Source organism: Balaenoptera acutorostrata, chromosome 4 (genome assembly GCF_949987535.1).
Source record: "Balaenoptera acutorostrata chromosome 4, mBalAcu1.1, whole genome shotgun sequence".
NCBI lineage: Eukaryota > Metazoa > Chordata > Mammalia > Artiodactyla > Balaenopteridae > Balaenoptera > Balaenoptera acutorostrata.
The window spans coordinates 98715651-98742065 of NC_080067.1; the positions used below are offsets into that span (position 1 = coordinate 98715651).

The 26415-nt window shown below is 35.7% G+C and overlaps 1 protein-coding gene across 3 annotated transcripts in view; it reads right to left on the reverse strand.

The window, feature by feature from the left end:
- The window catches only part of ALCAM (activated leukocyte cell adhesion molecule), a 198340-nt gene that overhangs the window by 31118 nt on the left and 140807 nt on the right, over nucleotides 1-26415 (reverse strand). For all 3 annotated transcript variants that reach the window (XM_007187157.2, XM_007187156.3, XM_007187158.2), the window contains exons 2-9: nucleotides 23824-23924; nucleotides 20119-20338; nucleotides 12878-12942; nucleotides 11571-11658; nucleotides 10932-11114; nucleotides 5941-6068; nucleotides 4315-4447; nucleotides 282-394 (exon numbers count right to left, since the gene is read on the reverse strand). In XM_007187157.2, the coding sequence (XP_007187219.1) occupies nucleotides 282-394; nucleotides 4315-4447; nucleotides 5941-6068; nucleotides 10932-11114; nucleotides 11571-11658; nucleotides 12878-12942; nucleotides 20119-20338; nucleotides 23824-23924 (1031 nt within the window). The remainder of the gene's footprint in view (nucleotides 1-281; nucleotides 395-4314; nucleotides 4448-5940; nucleotides 6069-10931; nucleotides 11115-11570; nucleotides 11659-12877; nucleotides 12943-20118; nucleotides 20339-23823; nucleotides 23925-26415) is intronic.

Sequence of the window (26415 nt, forward strand, 5' to 3'; positions counted from 1 at the left end):
TGTATATGTGTGTGTATCCATGTGCATGTGTGTATGTGTATAATTACTCAGTAGATACACATAATTAAATTAATACCCCAAACTAAGTTTCAGAGCATCAATTATGGATGCCATAGTGATGCTGAGTACCTCTAGAAGTTTACTGTGGTATGATTTGTATTATATAGAGAGAAACATGAGTATGAGTGTGGGTGTATAAACATATTACCCATGAATATATAAGAGAAGCCTAAAAAGGAATCAGTTCAAACAGTGGAATATTACCAAGGAATATTACTTACTTTCATCCATACCACAGTTGCGTTCCTACTAGCAGATATTGTGCATGACACAGGCAGAGCATCGCCAATCTGCTTGGTCACTTCCCCACTTGGGTTTAAGGACAAATCCAAATCTGTGAAGCAGAAAATATGCTTGAAATGCAACTCCAGAAAGTAAGATAGTCAAAATATTTTTTGAGAAAAAAATGGATGAAAGAAAAAAAAATCCTCTAACTGCACTTGAAATTCAGAAGTGATTTATGTGACTGAAATAACTGAACTGTAGCATAATCAGTCTAGCTTTTCAAGCCAGCTTTGAGATCAGTTTGGACAAGTGAACGGTCAATCTAATTGATTATGCATTTATTTGCAGTTAACATGATTGATGTTTTGACTGCATGTAAGTGTTCACCTGGGGTCTATCACCTTAAGAAAAAAATTCTTAAATCACTTCTGGAAGAAAATAAAGAAAGATGATGACTAGGTAAATATTATAAAAAGAGTTGATAAGGCACACCATGGGAAAATCAAGTATATTTAGACAGCAGGTGATAAACCAAAATACCATTAGGTGTCTAAGTGTTTCTTCAGAGTGAATTGACTATAATGGTTAGATATTTTTCAAAAATGCTATCCCGTTTCTCATGCAGTTGAAATTTTAAATAAGATTTATTATTAGGTACACTGTCAGCAGATACCATTTTTTAAAAACAGAGTATAAATACATCTAAGGAAGTAAAATCTTCCAGATGGAAAGTTATTTCTATAAAAATCTTACTGTCATAGTATGATCTGAATGAGGAAAATCCAGTTCAATAGAACATTTATTGTACAACTACTATGTTCCAAGCACTGACAGGAGATACTGAGATGAATAATGAGCTTACAATTTACAATTTGAGGTAGAGGTAATATGCACTCAACTATGTGATGACACTACACGGCAGCATGAAATCAGCACCTAGTGGCAAACGTGCGATAGATTAGGAGCTCAAGAAATATTTGCTGAAAAACTAGAGTAAGGGCTATAGACAGAGGTACAAGAGAAGACTTATGGGAGTATGGAGAATAGAACCAACTTGGCTTTCAAAGCAGTAATAAAGGCTTTGCATGGAGACAGTATCTGTTTGTGGCCCCTGATGGTTGAGAAGGGCTTTGATAAGCGGAGATGTTGGGAAAACTTCTGCCACATAAGCAAAGGCAAAGAGATGAGAGAGCTTGGCAGGTTTCACAGTGGTGAGTAAACTGGTATGAATGGTTATAACACATGGAAGGTAAACCTATACAAGTAATTAAGGCCAAACTAAGGACTGTGCTTGCCATACTAAGAGTTGGGACTTTATCCTATGGCAGTGGGGATTTGCTATTGCACCCTGTGCTTCTCCTTGGTTTTACATGTTATAATTGTAATTTGTTGACTGTTTACAGCATTGTTTTTAATACTTGTTTCGCCTGCTAGGCTGTAAGCATCTTTGGGGTAGGGACCATGACTTGAGTTGCCACTGTGTATCCACAGTGTCTGCCACATTGTAGGCCCTCAAAAACTATTGTTGAATGAATGAAGGGAAGAAGCGTGTTTCTCATTAATATTAAAATAGGCATTATCACATAGAAAAGTGGAGTTTCCTCAGAATATTTGGTTGAATTATATTTAGAAGAAAATTCAATTCAGGGCAAGTTAAAGCTTTTCTTAGCTGGACAGTTAACTTGCCAGCGAGAAGGTAAAAGAAGTGATTTTAAAGGATGATGATGGACTTTGAAAGCTTGGATGAAGAATGTATATGTGCGTGAATTGGCAGAGGACTAGTAGATGCTTCATCAGCAACTAGAGATCTGTGGGCTAAAAGCCTGAGGAGAGGTCTGTTCCGCTAATATGTGCAAGTACTGGTTGGTGCTTCTCTATCTACTCCCTTTAGTCATCTATGGAAAGGAAACAAATCTTTTTTGAAAGCAAACCATTTAGAATAAATGGGCAAAAATAAGATTTTTATGTTTTCATGTAATTTAGAGTAAAATCTTGATTTACTTGTGATGCTATTTTAGCTTTTTCTTTTTAATAGATTTTATTGGAGTATAATTGCTTCACGATACTGTGTTAGTTTCTGCCGTACAACAACGTGAATCATCAGCAATATGCATACATATATTTCCATATCCCCTCCCTCTTGAGCCTCCCTCCCACCCTCCCTATCCCACCCCTCTAGGTCGTAGCAAAACACCGAGCTGATCTCCCTGTGCTATGTTGCTGCTTCCCACTAGCTAACTATTTTACATTTGGTAGTGTATATATGTCGATGCTACTCTCACTTTGCCCCAGCTTCCCATGTCCTACCCCCCCGACATTCCATGTCCTCAAGTCCATTTTCTATGTCTATGTCTTTATTCCTGCCCTGCCACTAGGTTCATCAGTACCATTTTTTTTTTTTTTTTTAGCTTCCATATATATATGTTAGCATACGGTATTTTAGCTTTTCAAAGCAACACAGGCCTTAAAGCCCAGTGTTAAAGCCTACCTTCCAAAACAAAAATGTATTTAAATCCAGTTAAATGCACTGAAATTCAATTAAACTGTTACATGCTTTTGTTTAATTTCTTTTTAATCGCAGCTGATCATTGAGGTATTATGTAGCTGCAGCACAGCCTTTTGCCTAATCCTTCTGCCATCTATCCTTCTCTGCCTGATATACAGGTGATATAAATGAGAGGTCTCTTTCTTTAGCGTCCTGAGTAGCTAGCATCTCTTAAACATAAGCAGATTGTACCATCACTAAGCACTGGAGATTATTGGTTATTGGCCCAAAGATTTCATGAACAATGATATCAGAAAGTTATTCCACAGGCAATTTTATCTGCTGGCTATATTCCCTCACTTCACTTCTTTTCCCCTATGGAACAAACTGGATAAATGTCCTCAGAGAAAAAGTAGCACAGTTGTTATCCTGAGAGGTCACTGCTTTCTCTCTAACTAGCCCCTGATGGCAGACACACTCAGATATGTTCAACATGAAAATGGAGCAAACAGAGAAGTAGCTTAGCTGTGAATATTTCTTAACAGTCCACTGCAACCATAGGGCTCCCCAGGGTGTGCTCCCAACATCAGACACTCAAAAGCAACCATCTGGTTACTCTATTCCCCGATGTACCTCCTTCAAATTTCTAGCTCCTATCCTACGTGTTTTCCAAGCGTTATGGGTAGAGTAATAGATTTAGAACCATTTCCTCAGAACAGTTTCTAACATCTCTTTCAATTCTGAAACAAAGAAACACTCATATTCAATGGGATTGTAGTGGATCATGTCTAGAGAAACCTTACTGTAATGGATCATGTCTAGAGGTGCTGTTGGGTGCAAAGGACTTATTAGAAAATTTGGCTTATATTTCCAAGCAAGACTGACATTTGCCCAAAGCACTCTGTGTATTCTAGTGTCACCAGGGAGCAGTTCAAATTAGTTTCCCATTTCTACAATGCATAGGGTACATCAATAATACAGACTGTCAGGAACTACAAAATGAAGAACTCAAGTGAAGTGTCTGTTTTCTACGTATATTTATTTTTTTCTATCTACTGGAGTATAAAAGTGGGTTAAAAGTTCTGGGTGATTTCGAAGTGGTTCTGTTTCTAGAAAATTTCTGTTGCTTGGGCTTGGGTGTTAAGAGTACTCTGTAATTTAAAAAAGATACTTAATCTACACTTTTCTTGGCCAAATGCAAACCTTGTAAACTTCGAGAATATCCAAATATTTTCTTAAAATATAAAATAATTTATTTCTTTAAGATGCATGTGAATATTTTATTAATACCACAAACTAAGACATATAGAAAGAAGATGGAGGTTTATCACTGCCAAAAGTTGCAATTATTAGATCCATTCAAGATTTCAGTATTGTAGGGCAAATCTGGACCAAAGTTGGGTTCACGCTAATGCTCTCTAGTAAGTCTGTTGAAACCACATTATTTAAGAAAAATATAGCTGCAATTTATTTGAAGAGATAGCAAAGTTAGACTACGAGAGGCCTTTAAAGTGAAGCTGGTAATGAAGAATAAGGTGACTTACAGTGAACTGTGATGGCTGTTGAAGCAATCATGCTTTTTTTGTCTATCAGGGAGCATTTATAGTCTCCTGTTGCATTGCGCCTCACATCTGCCAATGTGTAAGTATTTGAACTTCGTATTCCTTCAGGCTGTCCCTTTTGATAGAGGCAAAATGTCAGATGATTACACTTGGTAGCTACAATAAGAACAGTTATATTTCTTGATTAAAATGACATTTTCTCAGATAAGAAAAAAAAAGGAAATGTATTTCTTCGATTGGACAAATGAGAGTAGAGTTTGTATTATCTGAATCCTGGAAAAATAATTGGTAATTTGGTTCTAAGGAAATTGAGAAGCTAATTTACATTGTATTGATGACATCTATTTTATTGACAGCATGGCTTGTGTTTGTTAAGGCAGATTTAAAAAAATGTTTAATATTTTATTTTTACACTTATCCCTTGCTTAATCTGACAAAAAGATTTGAGGCAGCTTAAAAGAAAACATAACATATAATCCAAATTAGGAAGGAAGGAAGGGAGGGAGGGAGGAAGGAAGAAGGGGAGGGAGGAAGAAAGAAAGAGAGGGGAAAAGAAATTTTAAAAAGAGAAAAGAAAAAGAAAAGAATTAATAACTAAGAATTAAAAAAATATATAGATGAATTAGGAGTATATAGTAACAAAAAAGATAATTGTTGTTAAAACTAAGACACAGATTTGGCTGTCATCCCTGAAAATCAAGGTGGAAACATAATTAGTGTCAAATTTTCATTTGTGTTTTAGACAAAAACAATATGTCAGTTTATTAAGATAAACAGAATTTTCTGTCAACATTTAAGTAGAAAGGAAATCACTTATACTTGTCTTCTGAGTAATATAGTGGATGACACTCTTAAACATTACTGAACAATGCAGTGGGTGACATTTGTGAACAGATCCCTGCAGTAAATGCAGTACAGAGTTGTATATGGCTTCTCCCAATGGAAGGTTATGTCAAACGCAAACCTGGGAAGGCTGTGGGAGAGCAAGCAAGTGTCTTCAGACAGAGCTCTCTCATAGTCTGGCTCCATAGTGTCTAGAACACATCCAAATTATCCTCTAGACATCATCTCTTTCAGCTGTGATACTGATAAAAGTTGAGAAAATGGCTGTTTAAGACCACATACAATGGCAAGATACAGCCCATTGCTTTATTCTATCAAGCTAAATATAATGTGCAACAGAAGTGTCCCTATATCAGAAATTCAGGGACGTGTTCAGGAAGGCACTGTGTATAGATTTAGAATCCACATCAGACCATTTGCTGTCATCACCCTTCATTTCATATTTGTTTGCTTCTGAAGAGCAGATTCTTATAGTTTATTTGGATAATGAGACCTTGAGTTTCTACCATTACGGTTTCCTATGATCAGATTTTTTACTCTTTGTCCCTGATTTCCCTTAACACTGAATTAAAAAAAGGCAAGAGCACTGGCAGATGCCAAAAAAACTTTTAAAGGACATTCCACAGGTGTCCCTTGACTCCAAGAATAACATCCTTTCCTCACTTAAGCTTCCCAAGAATATACAATTCTTAATTTCAGCCAGCTGCCAAACAACAGGACAGAATGATAGTGGTCTCGCTCAAGTAATAATCCTGAAGCACTTACTGGTAAGTAAAACAAAAACTCCTCAGGAGGAGGGTTACCATTTCCCAAGCATTTAAGAGTGATGTTGTCCCCTTCTTTGATGGCATTTTTTGATGGCAGCACTTGTATTGTCACCTGCTCTGTAGGATCTGCAAGAGTCACAGACACAAGTTAACCATTTCATCAAGTACCAAATTACTCAGTACATACAATGAAAATGACTAAATTATACACAATTTTCTCAAGAAGCTAGTAATGGTAATTGCTTAAATGTATCTTTTTATAGAAGGATTGAAGTTAATAGCTACTTGCTATAACAAGTACTAATCTTGGTTAGAGCAAACTACAAAGAGACCCTGTTACATAAAAATCAATTTCTTCTTAGCAAAATGTCTTTACCTGAGGTAGGAAGACCATAATTATTTTATGTGTAAAAGACCAGTAGGAACAATCTCACTGTATAATCTCATAAGGACATTTAACTATATTATATGTATCTTACAGTTTGGAAAGACTGGAGCAGCTAGCAAAGGAACTACAACTATTAGCCACCCCCCCCAGTCTTATTACACAATAATACCTTATATTAAATAAAAAGGTACATGAGCCAAACAATACCAGCAAGATTTTTGGCATGCTGGAGAGTAGATCTGCTTTCAAAAAGATAAATCCATGAACTGAGGGAGACCCTTAACACAATCAACAGAACTGTGAATGTATTGTAATTTTTTTCTGTTCATTGGAGCCAAGATGCAACTTTCATTCCATTTCGGTCATTTTTATCGTGAAAATAGGGCTAAAGGGTATTCTTTAGTTGAGGCTACTGCTCAACAGTAGAATGCTAAAGAAATTAAAAGCTGAATACACAGTGGACCATACCCAGCTAACAGGAAAGAAAAGGAGGTGGTGTTGGCAGTTATAAATGACCCACTTTCTAATGTATCCACTTGTTATGTAGCTGATGATACAATGAACAATGAATTTTGAAATCATATAATGCAAAGGTTTATTTTAGAGAACCTCTTCCACAAGGCTTAATAACTACTGAGGCATGTGTCTATATTTCCAAACCGGCAGCACTAAAAATTATCTATGAAGACTTATTTTGCTATTAGCTAATAAAGTGAGACGAATAAGTGGTAGATTTTGAGGCTTTTTTCTACCTCTTGCAGTCATTTACTTACCTTTCTAAGATTAAAGTGCAGGGAAAACAACCTGAAGGATTGTTATAGATTGCTTCTCTGACTTTTTCCCATGCTTGGGCATCTCTGAATATTTGCCCAGAATGTTCTGAGGCTAAACAAAGATTGGTTTAATATACTTGTTCATTTTTCTGAATTTGCCTGAGGTAGTTCCCTGACCAGCAGTTCTCAGTTAAGTCAGAAAGTAAATAAAGTTTGTCCCGCACTGGCCTTCCATTTCTAGGCCTCCCTCACTCGTTTGCATGGCCCTTCTCTGCCTAGCTTGGTCTGTAGCACGTCACTACAGCACATCTCTGACCAAAGCTGATGCCAGAACAGCTAGGAATCATAATCGATCTGACTTCATGCTTTATTTTAAAACCCCCCTTCTCTGTGTCCCCTTTTCAATAGGCTCTGCTCTGTACTAGGGAGTTGAAGAACTACACTGAGATCAGAGGGTTAACGTAACACATTTGAGTTTTAACAGTAGCCTTCTGGTTGCCCACTAATGTGCGTCCAACAAAATTAATGATCTCTTGCTCTCCTTTTGACTTTCAGTTTGACTCTATTAGTAAATCATCAGTCTGCCAGTTACTCTGGCTTTCTCCTTTGCCCTCTCTTATCCACTCAATCACCCAGTCTTAATGATTAATCCTTATATTTTGCATCTGATTCTCCCCTTCTATTCCCACCAACACTTCTCTAGCACAGGCTGTAATTAATCTACACCTGAAACACTGCCTTCAAACTTCATTTGGTCCTTCACCGTGAGCCTTTCTCTTTTCTACATCTTTATATATATATATATATATATATTCTCTAAATAAGTTTTTGAAGTAGTGCTTTGAATATTACAATGATATTTAAAATTCTTCACACATTCCCAATATGTAAAAATTGAAATAAAAATTTCTTAACCTGGTATCCACAATTGCCCTGAACTTAGTTCAGGTAAGACTCATATCTCACTACTCCATAAATACCCCTACATAATAATCAAAAGAGTCTACTCAAATTTCTTTCTCCCTTCTCGCCATTTATCCTCTGTCCACTCATTTATTCACTCATTTGGCTAATATTTGTTTTGTGCAGGCACTAAGTGCAAGAGTTACAAAGTCAAAAACAGCAATTCCCTGTCCTCAGTGAACTTTCAGTTTATTTATGATGACACCAAACTTATCAATTAAGACTGTGACAGCACAAAAACTGCCTAAGATGCATAAGCATAGTAATCACTAGTAGCTTACAGATCCACCAGACTGGGAAGCTTCCTGTAGGAATTGACCCTGGAGCTGGGTTTTGAAGAATAAGGAGGTGTTTGCTGGATAATAAAGGTAAGATAGTGACAGCATATGGATAGGAATGTACATAGTATTCTACAGGAGGAATCTGGAAAATAGAACAGACTACAGAAAGTAGTTAAATGATGAAGGTTGAGACAGGTCAGGACCATGGCTACAGGGGACTCAAGGCATTTTGAAATTGGGAGTTTAAAGATTAACCTGAGAGATCTGGGGAGTCGCTGAAGAGTTTTCATCACAGTAGTGACATGTTCACATTTGTGTTTTAGAAAGATATTTCTGGCAGCAGCTTGCAGGGCAGTTTGGCGTGAACAGACAGGAATACTATTTTGGAAGTTGTTACAAAAATACCAGCAATGAGGAATGGTGGCATAATCTTAGGCAGTGTCAGAAGGCAGAATCAGACACATACAAAGATGAAAGAGCTAGATTCTGTAAAACTTCATTACTGACTGGATAGGGTAAAGGAGTGGACCAGTGCGTCTTTCTCAGGCTTCCTCAAGGTGAATTGATCAAATTTCTTTTTCTTGAATGTACTCTTCTGTACTTTCCATTTAGCTCCTCCTTCTCTAAAGTCATCCTAGAGCAGTGGCTCTCCAGATGTGGTCCTCAGATGATTAGCATTAGCATCACCAAGGAACTTGTTAGAAATGCAAAGTATTGGGCCCCTCCCCGCAACTACTGGATCAGAAGCTATAGAGCCAGGTCCTGTAACTGGTTTACTAACAAGTCCTCCAGGTGATTCTGATGCATATCCTGAAGTTTGGGAATCACTGTCCTTGGGAACCTGAGCTTTCAGGACTGTCCACTAAGTCCCTGTGGCACTTACCACTTGCAACTTTGCATTGACAATTTCCTTCTGATGTACATGTCTTACTTACCTATTGGAATAGTAAACCCCTTGAATGTCAGGACTATATATTAAACACTTTCGGGTCTTTGCCATGAAGCCCAGCACTGCATACATTGTGCCTTCTCAAAAGCTGTGCCCAATGCTTTCCACACAGCCAACCACAGTAAAATCATTTCCTTCTTCCTCATCCAAGGACTTTTCTGCCCACCTATCTGCCCATGCCTGACACTCACATACATTTCTGTTCTTTCTTAAGCCAATTTCCCAATCCTTTTCACTCATCTTGATGTTCTTTCCTATCTTGTACTCCTGTACTTACACCAAGATAGTTTATTTCCAACTGAATATCTTTGAACAGAGTTCTGCTTCCATATACAGAAATAATAGTTTGATTTTAGATAAGCTGTACATGATGAAATCCTCTCAATTCTTGCTTTTAAATCAAGTTGAAATTTATTTACAAAGTTTAAGGCAAAACAACCCATTATGGTTAGGGCATGTGGAACTTCAGTTTTGTTCTTCTATAAGGTTCTGTACTTCATGGAGCCAAAATAAAAATGTAGCTGAGATAAAACTCTTCGAAGGTTCAGTGGGCATTTCTACCCTTTCTCTCAAATAGACGTAGAAGTACTGGGTTATTCTACAACATAAGGCAGTATTATGAGAACTTCTGATTCACTAAAAAGTAATAATAAAGTTTTCTGGCATCTTTCCCCAAAATATATCTCTAGTCTATGCTTATGAAGTAATAATGATTATATAGTAATAATGATGATAGTACTTAATAATGAGCATTTAATGTGCTATATATATTGTGCTATTTTAGATTTTTGATTTTACTTAACCTCCATAATAACACCTTGAGTTAAGTATTACATTAATATTTTTCCTATTTCAAAATAGGAAAACTGAGACCTAGAGTAGTTAAGCTTCTTTTCTAGAAATACAAAATAACAGCACTGGGACTGGACTGCCAGCATCTTTGCTCTTAATCATATTATCTTGGCTCCTGTCTTACAGGAAAGAGCACAGCATTGGAGAAAAGGATTCTAATCCACTTGCCACAGCTAAGTTAGGGCAAGTCTCTAGGTCTCACTTTACTGCTAGTTAAAATAATGGACTTAGATCAGATGATCAAGAAAGTTCCTTTGTAGTCTAATATTCAAATCTATTAAGTTAACCAAAACATGTTGGAATTCAAAATCCTATTTAACTTTTATGCAATTGATCTCATTATTAAAATAAATTTCTTTATTAAAATGGAAATTCCATATCTAGAAAACCAATCAGTCATAACCTTCTATTCATCTGTCATTCATTCAGAAAACCATCAGATGGCATTCTGAACTCCTACAAAATCCAGGGCTGTGCGTCAGGGCTGAGGACTACCAGAAGAAATCAGACTAAGTCAGAGATCTTGTGTTTAAGGAACTTAGTGTCTAGCGGAATACAGAAGAGATGATTATAAATAACAAAGTAGAGAGTGAAAGATATCATAGATGGGTAAGCATTTATTCTATAGGTCTTGCAAAGAGGAAGAGATTATTTGGGTACCATGGAATGGGGATGGGGGTTTGGAAGTAAATTCCAAAGAGCTTTTGGATTGGGACTTAAAATAGCATTGGAATTTTTTTTCTAATACATAAAAATTGCATAATTATTTATTGAGTTACTTACAGTAAATATCAAAGACTGCTTGTTCAGAGTAAACTGTTTTCTGGCCGGATGGTCCATAATATGTCACAGAGCAGGTGAATGGCATTTGAATGTCAGCCTTGGTTGTCTTGTACTCCAGGGATGAAGTCATGATATAGAGCTGAGTCACTGGGTCCATTTGCTTTTTAAAAATTATGACCACCGCTGAAGAAAATAAAGAACACTAATGGTAGGATCTTTCATCAGAAAATCACAGTCCTTAATTAACTGTCACAGCAACTTTGAGAAGTGGTTTTGTCCTTCTTACTGTATTTAACAGGAGGGAAAACTGACATGTAGTGAGGTAGATGTCTTTTCAAAAACATGAATCAGAGACATGGACAGAAATAGAATCCTGGAATTCTATCTCCCACTCACTTTAATTAACTTTTAGAACATGCCATATAGAGAAATAATTTTCTCTGCTCTTGATTCTTCTGCACAAGGTCTAAAATGATGTTTTAAAAATCCCTTCTGATTTAATGGATACTTAAAGTAACAAAGTATAGAGTCATAGATCAAAAGAGGGCAATGCATTTAGACTCAGGATAGTCTAAGGAATGCTTAGACAAGAGAAAGGCAAAACATGTCATCTGAATTTATTGCCCACTTCTTACCCACCTCCTTCAAGGGGTTGCAGAACTTTTCCATTCCTGTACCACGTGATGTTGCCATCCGGATAACTGTCTTTTGAAATGCACTCACCCAACTGCAAAATAAAGAGGAAATATCACAACCTTGGTTGCATCAGTGGTTGTCCATTTGAAAGCCCCAGACTCCTCAAGGGATGCAGAGTTACTCCGATTTCCTGACCCATTCATTTTCCAAGCCTTGACTAAGGACTGAATGAACGCACTCTTGTATAAAAACAATGTTTTGTGCTTAAAATTATGGTCTTGCCCATTTAAAAATGTGCAATAGATGCTGCCACCATTAATAAAATCACATTCATTTAAAAGCATTACCCGATTCATTTCGACAGTATTCAGTTTTAACATTAACTAAATAACATAACTATATTAACATTGGCTATTACCATGGTTCATAGATCTGTGTATTCAAGAATCATTAATGGTGTTAAAATAAGGCTGCCTCTCCAGCTTCATGCTACGTTTATTTCAGATGACATATACTTACCACGATCTATAATCCCCACCACTTTACTTCACATGTGTTCTTAATATTTAGTGTTGTACTATGCAGTCAAATTCAGTCTGATTCAAAGAATTCTGAACTTGCTTTTTCCCCCAGCCAAGGAAAATTTGGCTATTTTAGTTAGTGAAAATGAGATTATGAATCAAGTGATGTGCTCATATATGGAACTCCAGTTTTGTCCCTCCTTCAATACAGACTTCCTTCAAAGCTCTGCTACTGTGATTGTTTAAATCTGATCTTATCCCTTAACTTCAACTTTTCAATAGTTTAATTTGTCAATAAGATAGAGACCAAACACTATACATGACAGAAGGCTTGTCATAATCCAGCTTCTCTTTAACTCTCGAGATTTATCTCTTACTGCACTCTCTTGCCCACTGGCTGAGCACCCAAAATTCCAGCAACGCAAATAATGTGTTTCCCAAACATGCCATTTTCTTTAACATGGTATTATTTCATATTGTTGGAAAGCCCTTTTTACCTTTGGTCTGGAGAAAATCTACTCATGTGTCATTACTTCATTAAACATCCATTTCGTTCAAACAAGAAAGACTTATGCCTTTTTTTACTCTCATCTCCCTCTCCTCCCTTCAGAAATGACCACGCCTTCCTCTGTGTCTCCTCTCTACCTTGTGCAGACTTTCTGACTGGCACCTGGAACACTGTCAGCTCCACAGAGCAGAGTCTATCTTATTTGTCCTGGCATCTGAGGCCAGGAGAAGGCATTCAATGCTAGGCTTAGGAAAGGCAATCAATCAAAAACAAGTTCTTACCTTTTTAAGCTGCTCTGTTTCAAGAAACGGGGCTTTGCTTACAATTTCGGGTTTAGATGGTTGCTCTAAAGTTAAGTAGAGAAAGATTTTAAGTGCATGTGGGAGAAGGAAATGAACATTTGTGATTCGGTTTATAGAAAAATAATTCATTTACTCAAAGTAGAAAAATAAGCAACAAAATAAAAAATAGATTTCCCATATAATCTGTAATTAAGAAATCTGGTTAGTTTACCCCTTCCAAATATTTGCTTTATTACATTAAATATTATTTTAAGTGCTTATTATTCCTGTGAATAAAATATTGCTAATGTTTTCTGGATGATTTATAAACAGTGAGTACGGTTTAGATTGTAAACAGAGGTTAATATACTAAAGAGGATATGTTATCTGCAATTGATTACCATGTGCACTTTCTACTTAATAATTTCCATCTCCTTAGAGGAAAACCTGAGTCCATATGAATCTGAATCACAGGGGTGCTTATTTAAAATGCAGATTTCTGAGCTCTACCTGGCCAACTAAATCAGCATATCTGGGGAAAATCCTATAAACCTACTTTTTAAACAAGTTCCATTGGGGATTCTTGGGCACAGTGGAGTTTAAGAATCACTGCTCTAAAATCATGGGAAATGCAAAGTGGCTAAGGGATGTAGAAGCCCAAGTTTCCTGTGTATCTCACACCTTATCTTTTAAATGAAGTTATATTATGAAACTATAAATGTGAGAAAATCTTTCAAATTTGGAACATGAGATAATGGACAGAAGCGTTTTAAATATAGGAAGTTCGGTAAGCATAAATTCTAATAGAGGCTTCGGGAAAAATTGATTACAAATTGCAGCAAGAAGATATTATTTAAACTTATTTTATTCTTAGCTATTAGTTATCTATCATTGATGGATTTTTAAACTTTTTAATTAGCTCTAACAATTAGTCTATAGAAAATGGATATTTCCTCATTGTCATTGATTTTTGTGAGTCTCATGGAGAACTATTCTATTTTCAAATAAATAGACAAATAAAAACAACCAGCTATTCTCTCATCCATAGTCTTATTGTCTACCATCTCTACACTTTTAATTTTGATTACCAAACTAAACTAAATTGCTTTTGTATAATTATTACTCAATTTGGAATTCAGTTATCAGACATGTTACCTACCCAGACCATTATAGAAAACAAGGATGAAGACAAAAAGTCTTTGGAACAGCAAGATGGGTATCACCAAGATTGTATGCAAAAATAACGTAAGCTTCTTCAGGTTAATATCCTGAGTTAATTTTCCCTTTGCAATTGTTTTATATTAGAAATTAGAATAATTAATAATAATAGTGAATCTGCCTATCTGTTGAGCTTACACTTTAATTATAAGAGGCCTATTTACTATTAATTCTAGAAGTATAATTCTCTTGATACAATTTTCTGAAGAGTGATTATCTATATTCTAAATGCACAGATTGGAAAGAAAATATAAGAAAGATTAAAAAAAATGGAAAAAAGAAACATAGAAAAATAGAAAAGCATAACAGACAATTACATTAACACAAAGAAGAAGTGACACCTGGCTACCTGATTGTTAGGAATGTGACCAAAAATATAAAAAACTGACAAAATATAAAAAACTGATCCAGCAATTTCACTCCTGGCATATATTCAAAGAAAAGAAAAACTCTAATTCATAAAGATTCACGTACCCCTATGTTTTTAGCAGCATTATTTACAATACACAAGATACGGAATAAACCTAAGTGTCCATCACACATAAAGATGTTACATGTGTGTATACACACATGCACACACACACACACACACACACACACACCTAATGGAATACTAGTCAGCCATATAAAAGACTGAAATTTTGCCATTTGCAACAACATGAATGGACCTGGAGGGTATTTATGCTTAGTGAAAGAAGTCTGACAGAAAAAGACAAATACTGTATGTTATCACTAACATGTGGAATATAAAAAATAAAACAAATGAATGAATATAACAAAACAGAAATACATTCACTGATATATAGAACAAACTAGTGGTTACCAGTGGGGAAAGGAAAAGGGGTAGGGACAAGATATGTGCAGGGGGTTAAGAGGTAAAAATCACCATGTACAAAAATTAATAAGTAACAGGGATATATTGTGAAACACAGGGAAATATAGCCATTATTTTGTAATAACTTTAAATGGAGTATAATCTATAAAAATATTGAATCACTGTTGTACACCTGAAACTAATATAATATTGTAAATCAAGTATACTTCAATTTAAAAAATTTTTTTCAATTAGAAAAAATAAATTATAAAAATCAAAACAACATAAATAGCAATTCCTGGGAAACATGTGGTAGGGGATTAAAGCCTTCTCCAATACAAATCAGTAAGTCTTGGTTTTACCACTATTTTAATGTAATATCATTAATGTTCATAATTACAACTCTGAGTTATTGATAAAACCTTAAATTATGTTCAGAATTCAATGTTTTATGGCAAACGTCTAATACCTTTGAGAGAGGGCTGCATCCAAAATATTTAAACAGAACAAAAATCTTGGAGCTTGAGTAAGTGTAAGTTCTCTGGGAACTAAAATCAGTTATTCAGTGACACCTCTCCGAAAGCTCAAGAGAGGTAAGATATTAAATTAATTTTTGTGGTTGATCAAGTGTCAAGATTAACAAGAAAAAAAGAACAAATAGTTTTTTGTTTCCTCAGTACTATCTATGCCTGGAATATATAGAGAGATTTGAAAAATCCTCCAAAAAATTAGGCTCTTAATAGAAAATGAGGATGGGCAGTTTTGTTAAGTTGTACTAATTTCTAGTTCACCAAAATCAGATACCAATTCAGTTGGAAAATACTTCCTCTAATGTCAAATATATTCCTCTACTTTGACTTATAAACCCCATATAACCATAAATACCGATGTGTTACAATTGTTGGTCTTTTCCACATGGCCATGTGTGCTTTGTTTCCATAAACACTTTCTAAAATTTATTCTTATTTCAATAAAATAAAACTGCAGCAAACCCAGGAAAACCTGATGAAAGTATGCTTAAAATTTAGTCCTCTTTGTACTATTATTCACTTTTCCATTTAGAAGAGAGAGTCACAGTGGGTATTGAGAAAGTAATGGTAATACCTATTGCATTTCTCTGAGTTATTTTCTCAAACTTTTGTTTCAAACCCTCTATATCAAATACATATTTTGTATGTAACTTTCTCTTATATTAGCTTGTAACAATCGATGAGTATTAGAAGACCATAAAAGAGGATGTGTACTATTTTAGCAAAATTGCATATTGATTCCAAAGTGTTTTAAAAAAACTTTATGTGAATTATGTCTTAATATGATTCAAGGATTCATAACTAAGTATAGAATTGAAAGGAAAAGTCATACCACAAATTTATTTGCATTAGTAAAATAATTTTGTCAAGAGTTTCACAGCCAGGTCAGGATGGAGTGATGAATGCAAAACTGCTCTATATCACCCAAATGCATGAGTGTTATTCTCAAAATCCTCACACAGAGGATGGCTCAGTTTGATATGGGAGGAGAGCAAGAAAAGGCAGGTGCACTGGTTACATTGAGTCAAGGGTGCTTCTCTCAGTACTTTGTCAGCAATCAACTCTTGATATACTTTAAGTAGATCACTGTGAGCATGAAATCGTTTATTTTCCTTATGAGATGGGAAAAGGTATTTTTTATATTTAAAGAATCAAAATGAAATATACAGTGTAGATCTCATTTGTTAAAAAGGTATTTTCTGCTTCCTTCATTCTGAAAAAATAAAAATGACTTGCAGTTGAAAGTTGAATAACTTTCACAGGGAGGGTGGGAGGAGGGATGCTCAGTTTTGATAAAATATTGAGAACAGTGTCCCAATGAAAGCTCAAATAACACTGTGATGTCAACCATCACTAGGAGAGCTGGTTGGTCTGGGTGGAAGTCACGGGAACAGTCTTCCTTTTAATACCACACACACCAGTGCAGAAGATTAGGCTGGATTGTGGTTTTCAAATGCTTTTTAGTACTCAAGCCCTTCTCCCTTTTTTCCCCCTGAACAAAATATCATGAAAAAACTTCGAAATATTGAGTGGGCGAATTATAGCTAATCAAGTAGAAGCAGCTAGCTCCTCACCCTCCTCAGCCCTATTCATTAGCACGTCAAGAGGATCCTAGGAACAGAGTGGGAAAACCACTGCCTAATCCAAAGTACTCATTTACTGATGAGGAGGGAATTGAAGCCCCTGCCCTGACTGGTGAAGTCACTTGCCCAAGGTCAGAAATTAGCAGCAGATCTAACAAAGCCAGATCTCCTGATGACCAGTTCAGTGATTTTTCCATTATATCACTGACAGCCATTTGGCTCTCTGGGCAAGCATTCAACCTCTAAGATCTACTCTTGCTAAGGGATGGTTTTATTAACTTCAAATGTGCGTTAAATGCAAACTGTTTGACTTTGATGCCATTCAACGACTAACCAACCAAACAAACAAAAATGCCTCATTAGTGGTGACAAAGCATGGGACTTACTTGGATCTGGTCTGCTTTATGGGCATGATTTCTTGCATCTGAGATATAGCTTAAAACTGAATAAACAAACCTACATCAGAAGTAATAAAGTCATCAGTCATGACCTCTAGTTTGAATAAAAACAGTTTGTGCTCGTCAGGAGGACACTGCAGCAAACTGATCTGGGATTAGCTCACGTTAACCACACTCATTCTGTGGTACACAGTGCATGTTGCTAGGTGCTAGGTGGCTCGACAGAAGGAAACAGAGGACTGATTGATGATCCTAGTAACTCTTAAGTGACTGCAATATATACATGTGTAGAATGAAAGCCTCCATGTCACAGCTGCCATTTGCTTCACAAATAACGATCCAAAGTCAATTCATTATTTTTAAAGAAGCAAAGCCCTTATATGCTCTTGCAAACTCTTTCTTCATCATGAGCTGTGCTGTTTATTTAATTGGACTTGGAGGGTCCTACAGTTTCTAGTATAAAACCCCATTTTCAAAAGTGTGTAACTTGTCTATTTAAATTCTCTCTGGCCCAGAGCCTGGAATGCAAATTCTGTTTCTGAGAATCACTTTGTTTTCAACAACATTCAAAAGAGAAGGCGGTAGGGGGAGCTGATGGTATGCAGGGTGTGAGTGTGTTTTTATAACCATAGAAATCCTCTGTATTCCGAAACAGCTTACAAATTTTATCAAATTAGGCCAAATGAACTTTTTTGGCATTTAAAAAATTATACTCTGAAAATTGTCACAAATGTTTCTTCGAAATGGAACAACCTGCATTTTCTCAACTTCCTTGTAGACTGTCTTGATATTTGGTAATTTTAACATAATAACAAAGAAACATGACAATGACAAATCAATACACATAACTTTAGAATGCTGTGACTTAATCTCTGTACCTACTGCAGTACATTCTTGTGTACTTATATTTACGACCTCATGGCCTAATTAAAAGATTTTGGTTGCTCACTTTAGAAAAAGTGTTTTTAGCAGCACACCATCCATCTTCCTAATAACATCAAAGTGAAATAAAAGACAAGAAAGAAAAAAATACATGGGACTTTGGCAAATACAGGATGGAGATTATCCGGGGTGTTTCATGGAAGGGGGCATAACTGGGAAACGCTTGGTACTTGGTTTGATCCATAAAATGATTGAGTTGAGTGGATGGTTTCTGGAAAGTACCTTCTAAGCTGAAAGGTAATCAACTGAAACGTGTACTATGCTTTTACAAGGTTCTTCGGGAGAACAAAGGTCTCCTTGATAGTATAAGCACTGAATCCTTGTCATGAGTCCATAGGAGCACTGAAGTCCATGTAAATGCTTAAGGACAGTCCTACTTAGTTGTATAGGCATCACAAGAGAAACAGGAAAACTCCACGGTTAATTGCTGTAGTAGCAAGGCCCTCTGGGTTTCTTTCTTCCCTGTTTATTTTAATAATTTCTAGGTGCTGTCAAGTTATCAGAAAGCAGAGGAAAAAACTGAAAAGTGAGAGCTTCTTCCCTAATTCTAATTTCAGCATTCTGAAACTTTCGAGACCTATTTTTCTCCCTGTAATTTCTAAGATATTAGGATGTAATGAAGGTGGGATATTTTATTAGAATATTAAAAGATAAAAAGTTTTAATTAGAACTTCTCAAGTCATTCATTTGCGTAGCTATTTGTACACGCACATTAACTATATGTTATCATGAGGCAAAGTAACCTCCAGTAATTATTACAAGTTTCTTCTACAACATTTTCTTGTTCCAACCCTCCTCTACTTTTTCCTCTTGGTGGATTCCATGTACACATTTAGAGTGTGGTGAACTTCTTTATTTTAGGGCAATTTTCTAAACCGCTTGAACAGTCTCAAGAAGTAAATCAACAAGCATTAAGCATTAAAGGTCAAAATGTGTGTGTGTACACACACATATACACACACATGTATATACATATATAGAAAGCTTAGGTCTCTTGTTTGTATTTTATTGTTTTTTTTTAAATTTTATTTATTTATTTATTTATTTTTGGCTGTGTTGGGTCTTCGTTTCTGTGCGAGGGCTTTCTCTAGTTGCGGCAAGTGGGGGCCACTCTTCATCGCGGTGCGCGGGCCTTTCACTATCGCGGCCTCTCTTGTTGCGGAGCACAGGCTCCAGACGCGCAGGCTCAGTAGTTGTGGCTCACGGGCCTAGTTGCTCCGCGGCATGTGGGATCTTCCCAGACCAGGGCTTGAAACCGTGTCCCCTGCATTGGCAGGCAGATTCCCAACCACTGCGCCACCAGGGAAGCCCAGTATTTTATTGTTTTTACAATATCAAATGGTAACTTTTATATGGGTTAGCCTAATTCATATATATGTAAGCATGATATGCATGAATATGTGCATGTATTATATATCTATGTATCAATATGTATCACAGAACATTTATTTGTACGTCAGTGAAAGTAAAGGATCACATGCCAGTTTTCATTTAGCACTATTTCATATCACAGGAAATTTTACCCAACAAAACAACAGAATATTCTTTTAGTTCCTCATTGCAAAGCTCCTATTTGCATTTCAGGTTTTTTGTTTTCCTCACTGACAGCATGCATGAGCAGAATGAAGATCTCTAGAAGTCCTCTTACATAGATGCCTACTGTGGAGACACTACAGAGAGTTCAGTCGTCTTTCTAAAGAACATTTTCTAGTACCAGCCATCAATCCCACTTAGCATTACACTGCAGACTACTTACTGAACACCTTGACTACTGTAGGTGCCTCAAACACGTTGTCCTCAGTTACGAGCATGCACACAAATCTCTTTTCATCACTGATCTTTGCATTACTGATAGAGAGAGTGTAATTTTCTGAGAGGTTCAGTCTGTCTTTGTATTCTGGTACATCGTCGTACTGCACACTTTTCTTTGTAGAGGACCTGAAGGCAATAAATACTGGGGAGCCATCAGGCTTTTCCTAAAAATTGAAATAACAATACATTTTTAAAAAACAGGCATTTTTAGATGTTTCAGGATTACAGCCAGAATAACAAAATTTTCTTGGCCATATTATTCCACCAAAATTTGTAGTTTGGTCCAAGAAGAATAATTTTAGATATGTGCCTCATATAAATCTTTGGTTATAGAAAATTACTCTTCATAAGAAGAGAAGCTGTAAGTTCTTTTACAGGTATCAATTTAAATATACAAAAATGAAAGGACAGAGCTTTAGGAATCCAAGCTTTTCTTGCATCTGGAGGACAGAATTAGTAACTGTTTTGAAAATGACAAGGGTTGGCCTTATGTCTAATGTAAAAGAAAAAAAAATAGATGAAAACAAACATATAAGTGTTATGTTACAAAAGGATTTTCAGTTAACTATCAGAGTAAGCATACACTTGAGCTGCAAACACTCATTTAGAAATCCTGGGCAATTATCTTTAGCATGTTCATTACTTTAATCCACATACTTTATGTGTCCACACTTTTCGGTTTCAGCCAGACTGACACAGTTGACCTTTACACATAACATAGCTTAATGAGTCTTCATGGAGGAACAGTATTTGCCCTTGTGAAATGATCATGTCCATTAAGCAATAGAATTAGATTAATCACTAAAACCCATAGTTTTGCTATCTGAATCTTAAAACTTAGCTCGAAGGGCTTTCATATAAAATCTGGCATATACAATTATGCCAAGAGCACTGAGACATAATTCATTTCTTCCTCTGCTCCCACAAACATTCTCTTACCTACTAACAATAATCTAAAATAAGGGCCAATCCCTCTTCTACTTACCTCACAAGGCCTTTGAGAAAATAAAATATGATAAAACATTCGAAAATGCGTGACAAATTTCAAGGTGTTATGAGGAGTAACATTTTAAAAATTATTAATATTTACTAATGTTATGGACTAAATTTATATGCCTAAGCCCTAACCTCCAGTGTGGGATTAGTGGAGGTGGGCCCCTGAGAGGTGTTGAAGTTTAGATGAGGTCATGGGGATGGTACCCTCATGATGGGATTAGTGCCCTTATAAGAAGAGGAAGAAACACGAGAGCTCTCTCTCTCAATGAGAACACAAAGAAGAGGTTTTGTGAGCACATAGCAAGTGGCAGCTATCAGCAAATCAGGAAGAGGGCCCTCCGCAAGAGGTGAATCGGCTGGCACCTTGATTTTGGACTGCCCAGTCTCCAGAACTGTGAGAAATAAATGTCTGTTGTTTAAACTATCCAGTCTGTGGTATTTTGTTATAACAGCCCAAGCTGACTAAGACAATTACTAAGCTAATCTTGGAGTCCAAAAGGTTTAGCTGGTTGAATATCTGAATACATCAGTAATATTCTCCTTAAATCTTTTAATTTTGCCACAGGTTTACAATGCAAATCCTTGTACTAAATCATTTCTTCATTAAGAAAAATATGTTAGACCAGTTAGACCAGTATCTTAAATTTCTATATTTGTTCACTTATGCAAGAAATAATAGTTATTAAATTTCGAGCACTTAACTGTATGCCAGGGTACTTTCTTTGGGCTTTCCATGCATTAATGGATTTAATATTCATAACAACCCTGTAAATTACACATAATATTGGCTTCATTTTTAGACAATGGAGACAGAGATTGGTTAAATAACTGGTCCATTGCCCCAGCCAGTGTATCTCAGCAGGGCCAAGACTGGAGCTCCACAGCCTGGCTCCATTATAACTACACTATATCATTCTCGACAGCCGTTAGATGCCTCTTCTGTACCAGGCACAGAGGCAGATGTTGGTGAAGAGGTGGTGGGAGTGAGGTAGGGCGGGGTGCACAGGGAGCTATGATCTCCATTCACAGGGAGATTACCGTGCAGTAAGAGAGAAACTAATTCATCTTTCCTCTGTGTTTGCTCCCTTTCACTCTTTCCAAATCTGCTCTTTGTCTTTCAGATTACATTAAATTAGAGGTTGTATAGTATGTCTGCGAATCAGGACTGCTTTTAGAGCGTATGGTACTTCAAATGTATCTCATCAGTTTATTGCTGAAGGTTTTTGTTTCATTAACGATTTGAAAATTGCCATTATTATTTGTTTTCACTGCCATTGTGCCAGTTCCATTTAGGTGAAAATTATTTCCTCGGCATCAGAAATGTCTATAATCACAGAAGTTTTTCACCACTGTATGCCATTTATTTTAGCATTAAGTTTGACTCAATGGTGAATTAGGTGGTAGTCTCCCAGACCCTTAGAATTTTACGGGTGCTAATAGACTTTGTCCTCATAGGCCTTAACTTCATATTTCCATTTTTATAGGGAGCCAGAAATAGTTAAAAATTACCCAGTGTGAGCTGGATAACAGGAGGAGGGATCAGGGAAGTGCTATGCTGCCTCACCTCCTTCTTTTGCCTTCACCTGACCTTCACACAGTGCGTTTAGAGCTTAGTAGCCCCACACTCATAACAGCTTACACTCTTCGTGCAATTACCATGTGCCAAGTACTAGGTAAGTATTCTGGTATGAGTTACTTCATGTAACCTTCACAACATTGTAAGGAAGATTATTATTATCTCATATTTTTCTATGAGAAAATGGGGATTAATTTTTTTACATGTGTAAGAATAATACATAATAAAAATCTATGCCCAAAGTCAAAAAAAATTATTGGACCATCAAATCCTTTTCCTATTCAAATACCTTTTAACATTTCATGGACCTAGGGAAAATTTGCCAGTTGTGTTCAATGAAACATATGTCCTCTTTTTAAGCTTGCAAACCATTGTGAGTCTCTGTGATTTAGCAATGGGAAATTGTGCCACACAGACACCTTTTGTTCGTCTTGGTAATGAAATTGAGATATTTTATCAAAGTTACCTAGCCTTTCCACATCACCTACCAGGATATCTACCCTTCATTTCCAGACCCATCGGTACCTTGATACCTGAGAAAATATGATTTTGCTATCTGCAAAAAATGAATAAAATCAGCATAAAAGGACCTACCACTTCGACTGAGTTCTAAGACCAAGTACCAGTAACAGGCTTCTAATACGGATGACTAATTTTCAGTGAACATTTGAATGCTCTGGCTTCTGGTGCATCTTGCCTTTGCAGTAACCACACCAAACAAAACATGAGTGTGTAGAAAAAGGCTGCCATCTTCCACTAAGCTCTGTCCTATACTCCACTGATTTTACCCTGGAACTCTGCCTTTTCTTCTGCCTCAGACACTTCAGGGTGAATCTTTCAGACTAATTTGAGCTAAGAATTACCTGTTTATTGGCTTTATTTTAAAATAGCATTTGTTATGTAAGACTTAGGAATTATTCTTTTGACATATTCGACTCATTAATTTCATCCTTTTACATTTATACCCACAGCTGAATATTGCCATTACGTTAATTTGAAAGTCACATTTACTCACAGAAGGAATTTTCTTTCAAAAACTAGAGGCAATTAACCAAGTCCAAGGTAGGTCACACTTACATATTTCCATTTGCCAAACATGAGATTCTGAGGTACACTGAGTCGGCAAGGCATGACAATGGTATCTCCATATGCTGAGTTTACAGTATACCATCCAAGACCTTTAGAAAAAAAGGAACACGAGAGAGAAGAGTTTAAATGTTTTCTTGAAATAAAGTAAATAACTTCAGTTCAAGATGCATGTCTTAATGAAGGTTATGTATTATAATTTTATCTTAAATGACATACAACAAAGTATGTAGTTAGAACATATTTCCTATAAATATCAACAGCTCTTATTTAGCTACTAAGCCTTCAAATGTCACACAGTTCAAATCTATAAACCTCTCAGTTTTAGCGAGGAATAGATAAGTAGTATATGCCAAAGGAACAGTGTGGAATCTGAGGGTTTCTTTTCACCTTCACTGTATTTCATAAGAAAAAACTTCACTATATTTCATAGAAATGTGGCACTATACAAAGAGATTATCATGCTTAAAATTCTCAAAACTAGCTTTAAATATGTTTGTGTTTTTCATTTGAAAATATTAAGTTTAAATTCAAAAAATTTTAAAAACTATTAAAAACTAAGAACTAATACATATAAGACCACAACTGAATCTTAAATATAAGTGGCAAAATGAGCATGAAAATGGCCTGCTTTACAGTAGCAATGGTTAAAATACTAGTTTTCATTTCAATTATACATAAAATATTAACAGGAAAAGAATTTGTAAGGAATTCCCTGGCGCTCCAGTGGTTAGGACTCCACGCTTTCACTACTGAGGGCGCGGGTTCAATCCTTGGTTGGGGAACTAAGAACCTGCAAACTGCGTGGCAGCCAAAAAAAAAAAGTATTTGTAGTATGAGATTTCTTCATGAAGTGATTACACTGCTTTTTGGGTAGACAATCTAATTTAAGCAATAGTTTGCTACTAAGGTACAGAAAACTTCCTGGTCTTATTTAATTCTTTATTGAAAAGAATGTGATGCTCAATAATTAAATTATCAACAATACCCACATTTTTGCATACGTATGTAACATACTATTCAAATCTGTATATATTTATGAAGTTTAAAGAAACATAGGCATTTAACTTGGGAATTGTATAGTACTTAGGAAATATATCAGATCTTTTTACCTTATTTTGTTTACAACTATCTTTAAAGTTAAATACATTTGCAATTAAATACCTATTAAGATATGTCATAATTGGATACAGAGTGTGACAGGGCTAACTTTATTTTAAACTGAAAAGAAAAAGAAATGATATTTTGTCCACCAGGTGGTGCTAAAGTGCAAAGCTAAGGCAATTTACAACACATGAATAAGACCATCTTATGACTTTCTGAAGAAACAAGACAGGGTGGAACTATCTTTCTCTGTTACCCATCAATCACAACATATAAAAATTTCATATAGGGATAAAAATCATTAACCTTAGTAAAGAAAGAAAAGGTAATAAAATTCCTATTTTAAAATTCTGTCAACTGAGGAAGCTACTTTCCTTTAAAGCAATTTTCTCCAGTGAATAAAAGCATTACAAAGAACACAAATTTCATGTAAATATACTGCACAACTACTTTCCAGCATTTTTAACATTGTTAAAATAAAGAATACAAAGTATAAGCCATGAGAATGTGTTTTTAACTTGCTATTAGAGACAAAATTTTACTAAAATTTTTATTACATTCTGTTTTATAATGAAAAATTACCGGGTGGGAGGGAGGGAGACGCAAGAGGGAAGAGATATGGGGATAGGTGTATATGTATAACTGATTCACTTTGTTATAAAGCAGAAACTAACACACCATTGTAAAGCAATTATACTCCAATAAAGATGTTAAAAAAAATTACAATTTTCCAAATTTTTAATTGTTTAGTGTCAACCATACTTCCTTTTTACTATAAATCATTGAAGAGCATAAGACTATAAGGTCTCTTCAGCCTTGTTAAAATAAAAAATTGTTAGGATTTAGATATGTGGTGGCAGACAGGCAAAGTGATGACAGTTAAGAAATTGCTTTATTTCACAATATAGTACTTGTTTTCTACATTGGATATTAAATATGGAACTTGTATCATGTATTTTAGAATCTGTTCATGCAGGTTTGCCAAACCATGGAAATCATTTTGTGCTTTAATATTTTGTTTTTTTCATCAATATATAGCAAGACACTTGAATATGTAATGACTCTAAGATAATGTGAATCTCTTCCTTAAATTATGGCAAGACACGCACCTCTAATTATCTCCTATAATTATAAAAACACACCTTCTTTCGACAACTGCCAGTGCTCCCATGGTTGGTCAAGGAGTGAAAACAGTTTACACAGCTTAGGTACCAATGAGGTGAATCCCTTGCTAGGTACAGGGAAACAAATTCCTTTTCCAAAAAATTTAATGCTTTGCTCTTTCGTACAGACCATTTTTCTTTCCTCTTCTCTATAAACTTTAATATACACCAAATTTTATAATTCTATATTTTATAATTGATTTAAAAATTTAAAAATTTTATAATTTTTATAATTGATTTTAAAGCTGTATGAATTTCAAGTACATAATGTATTAGCATGATGAAAGCACAATCACAGCAGGAAGAGGACCATATA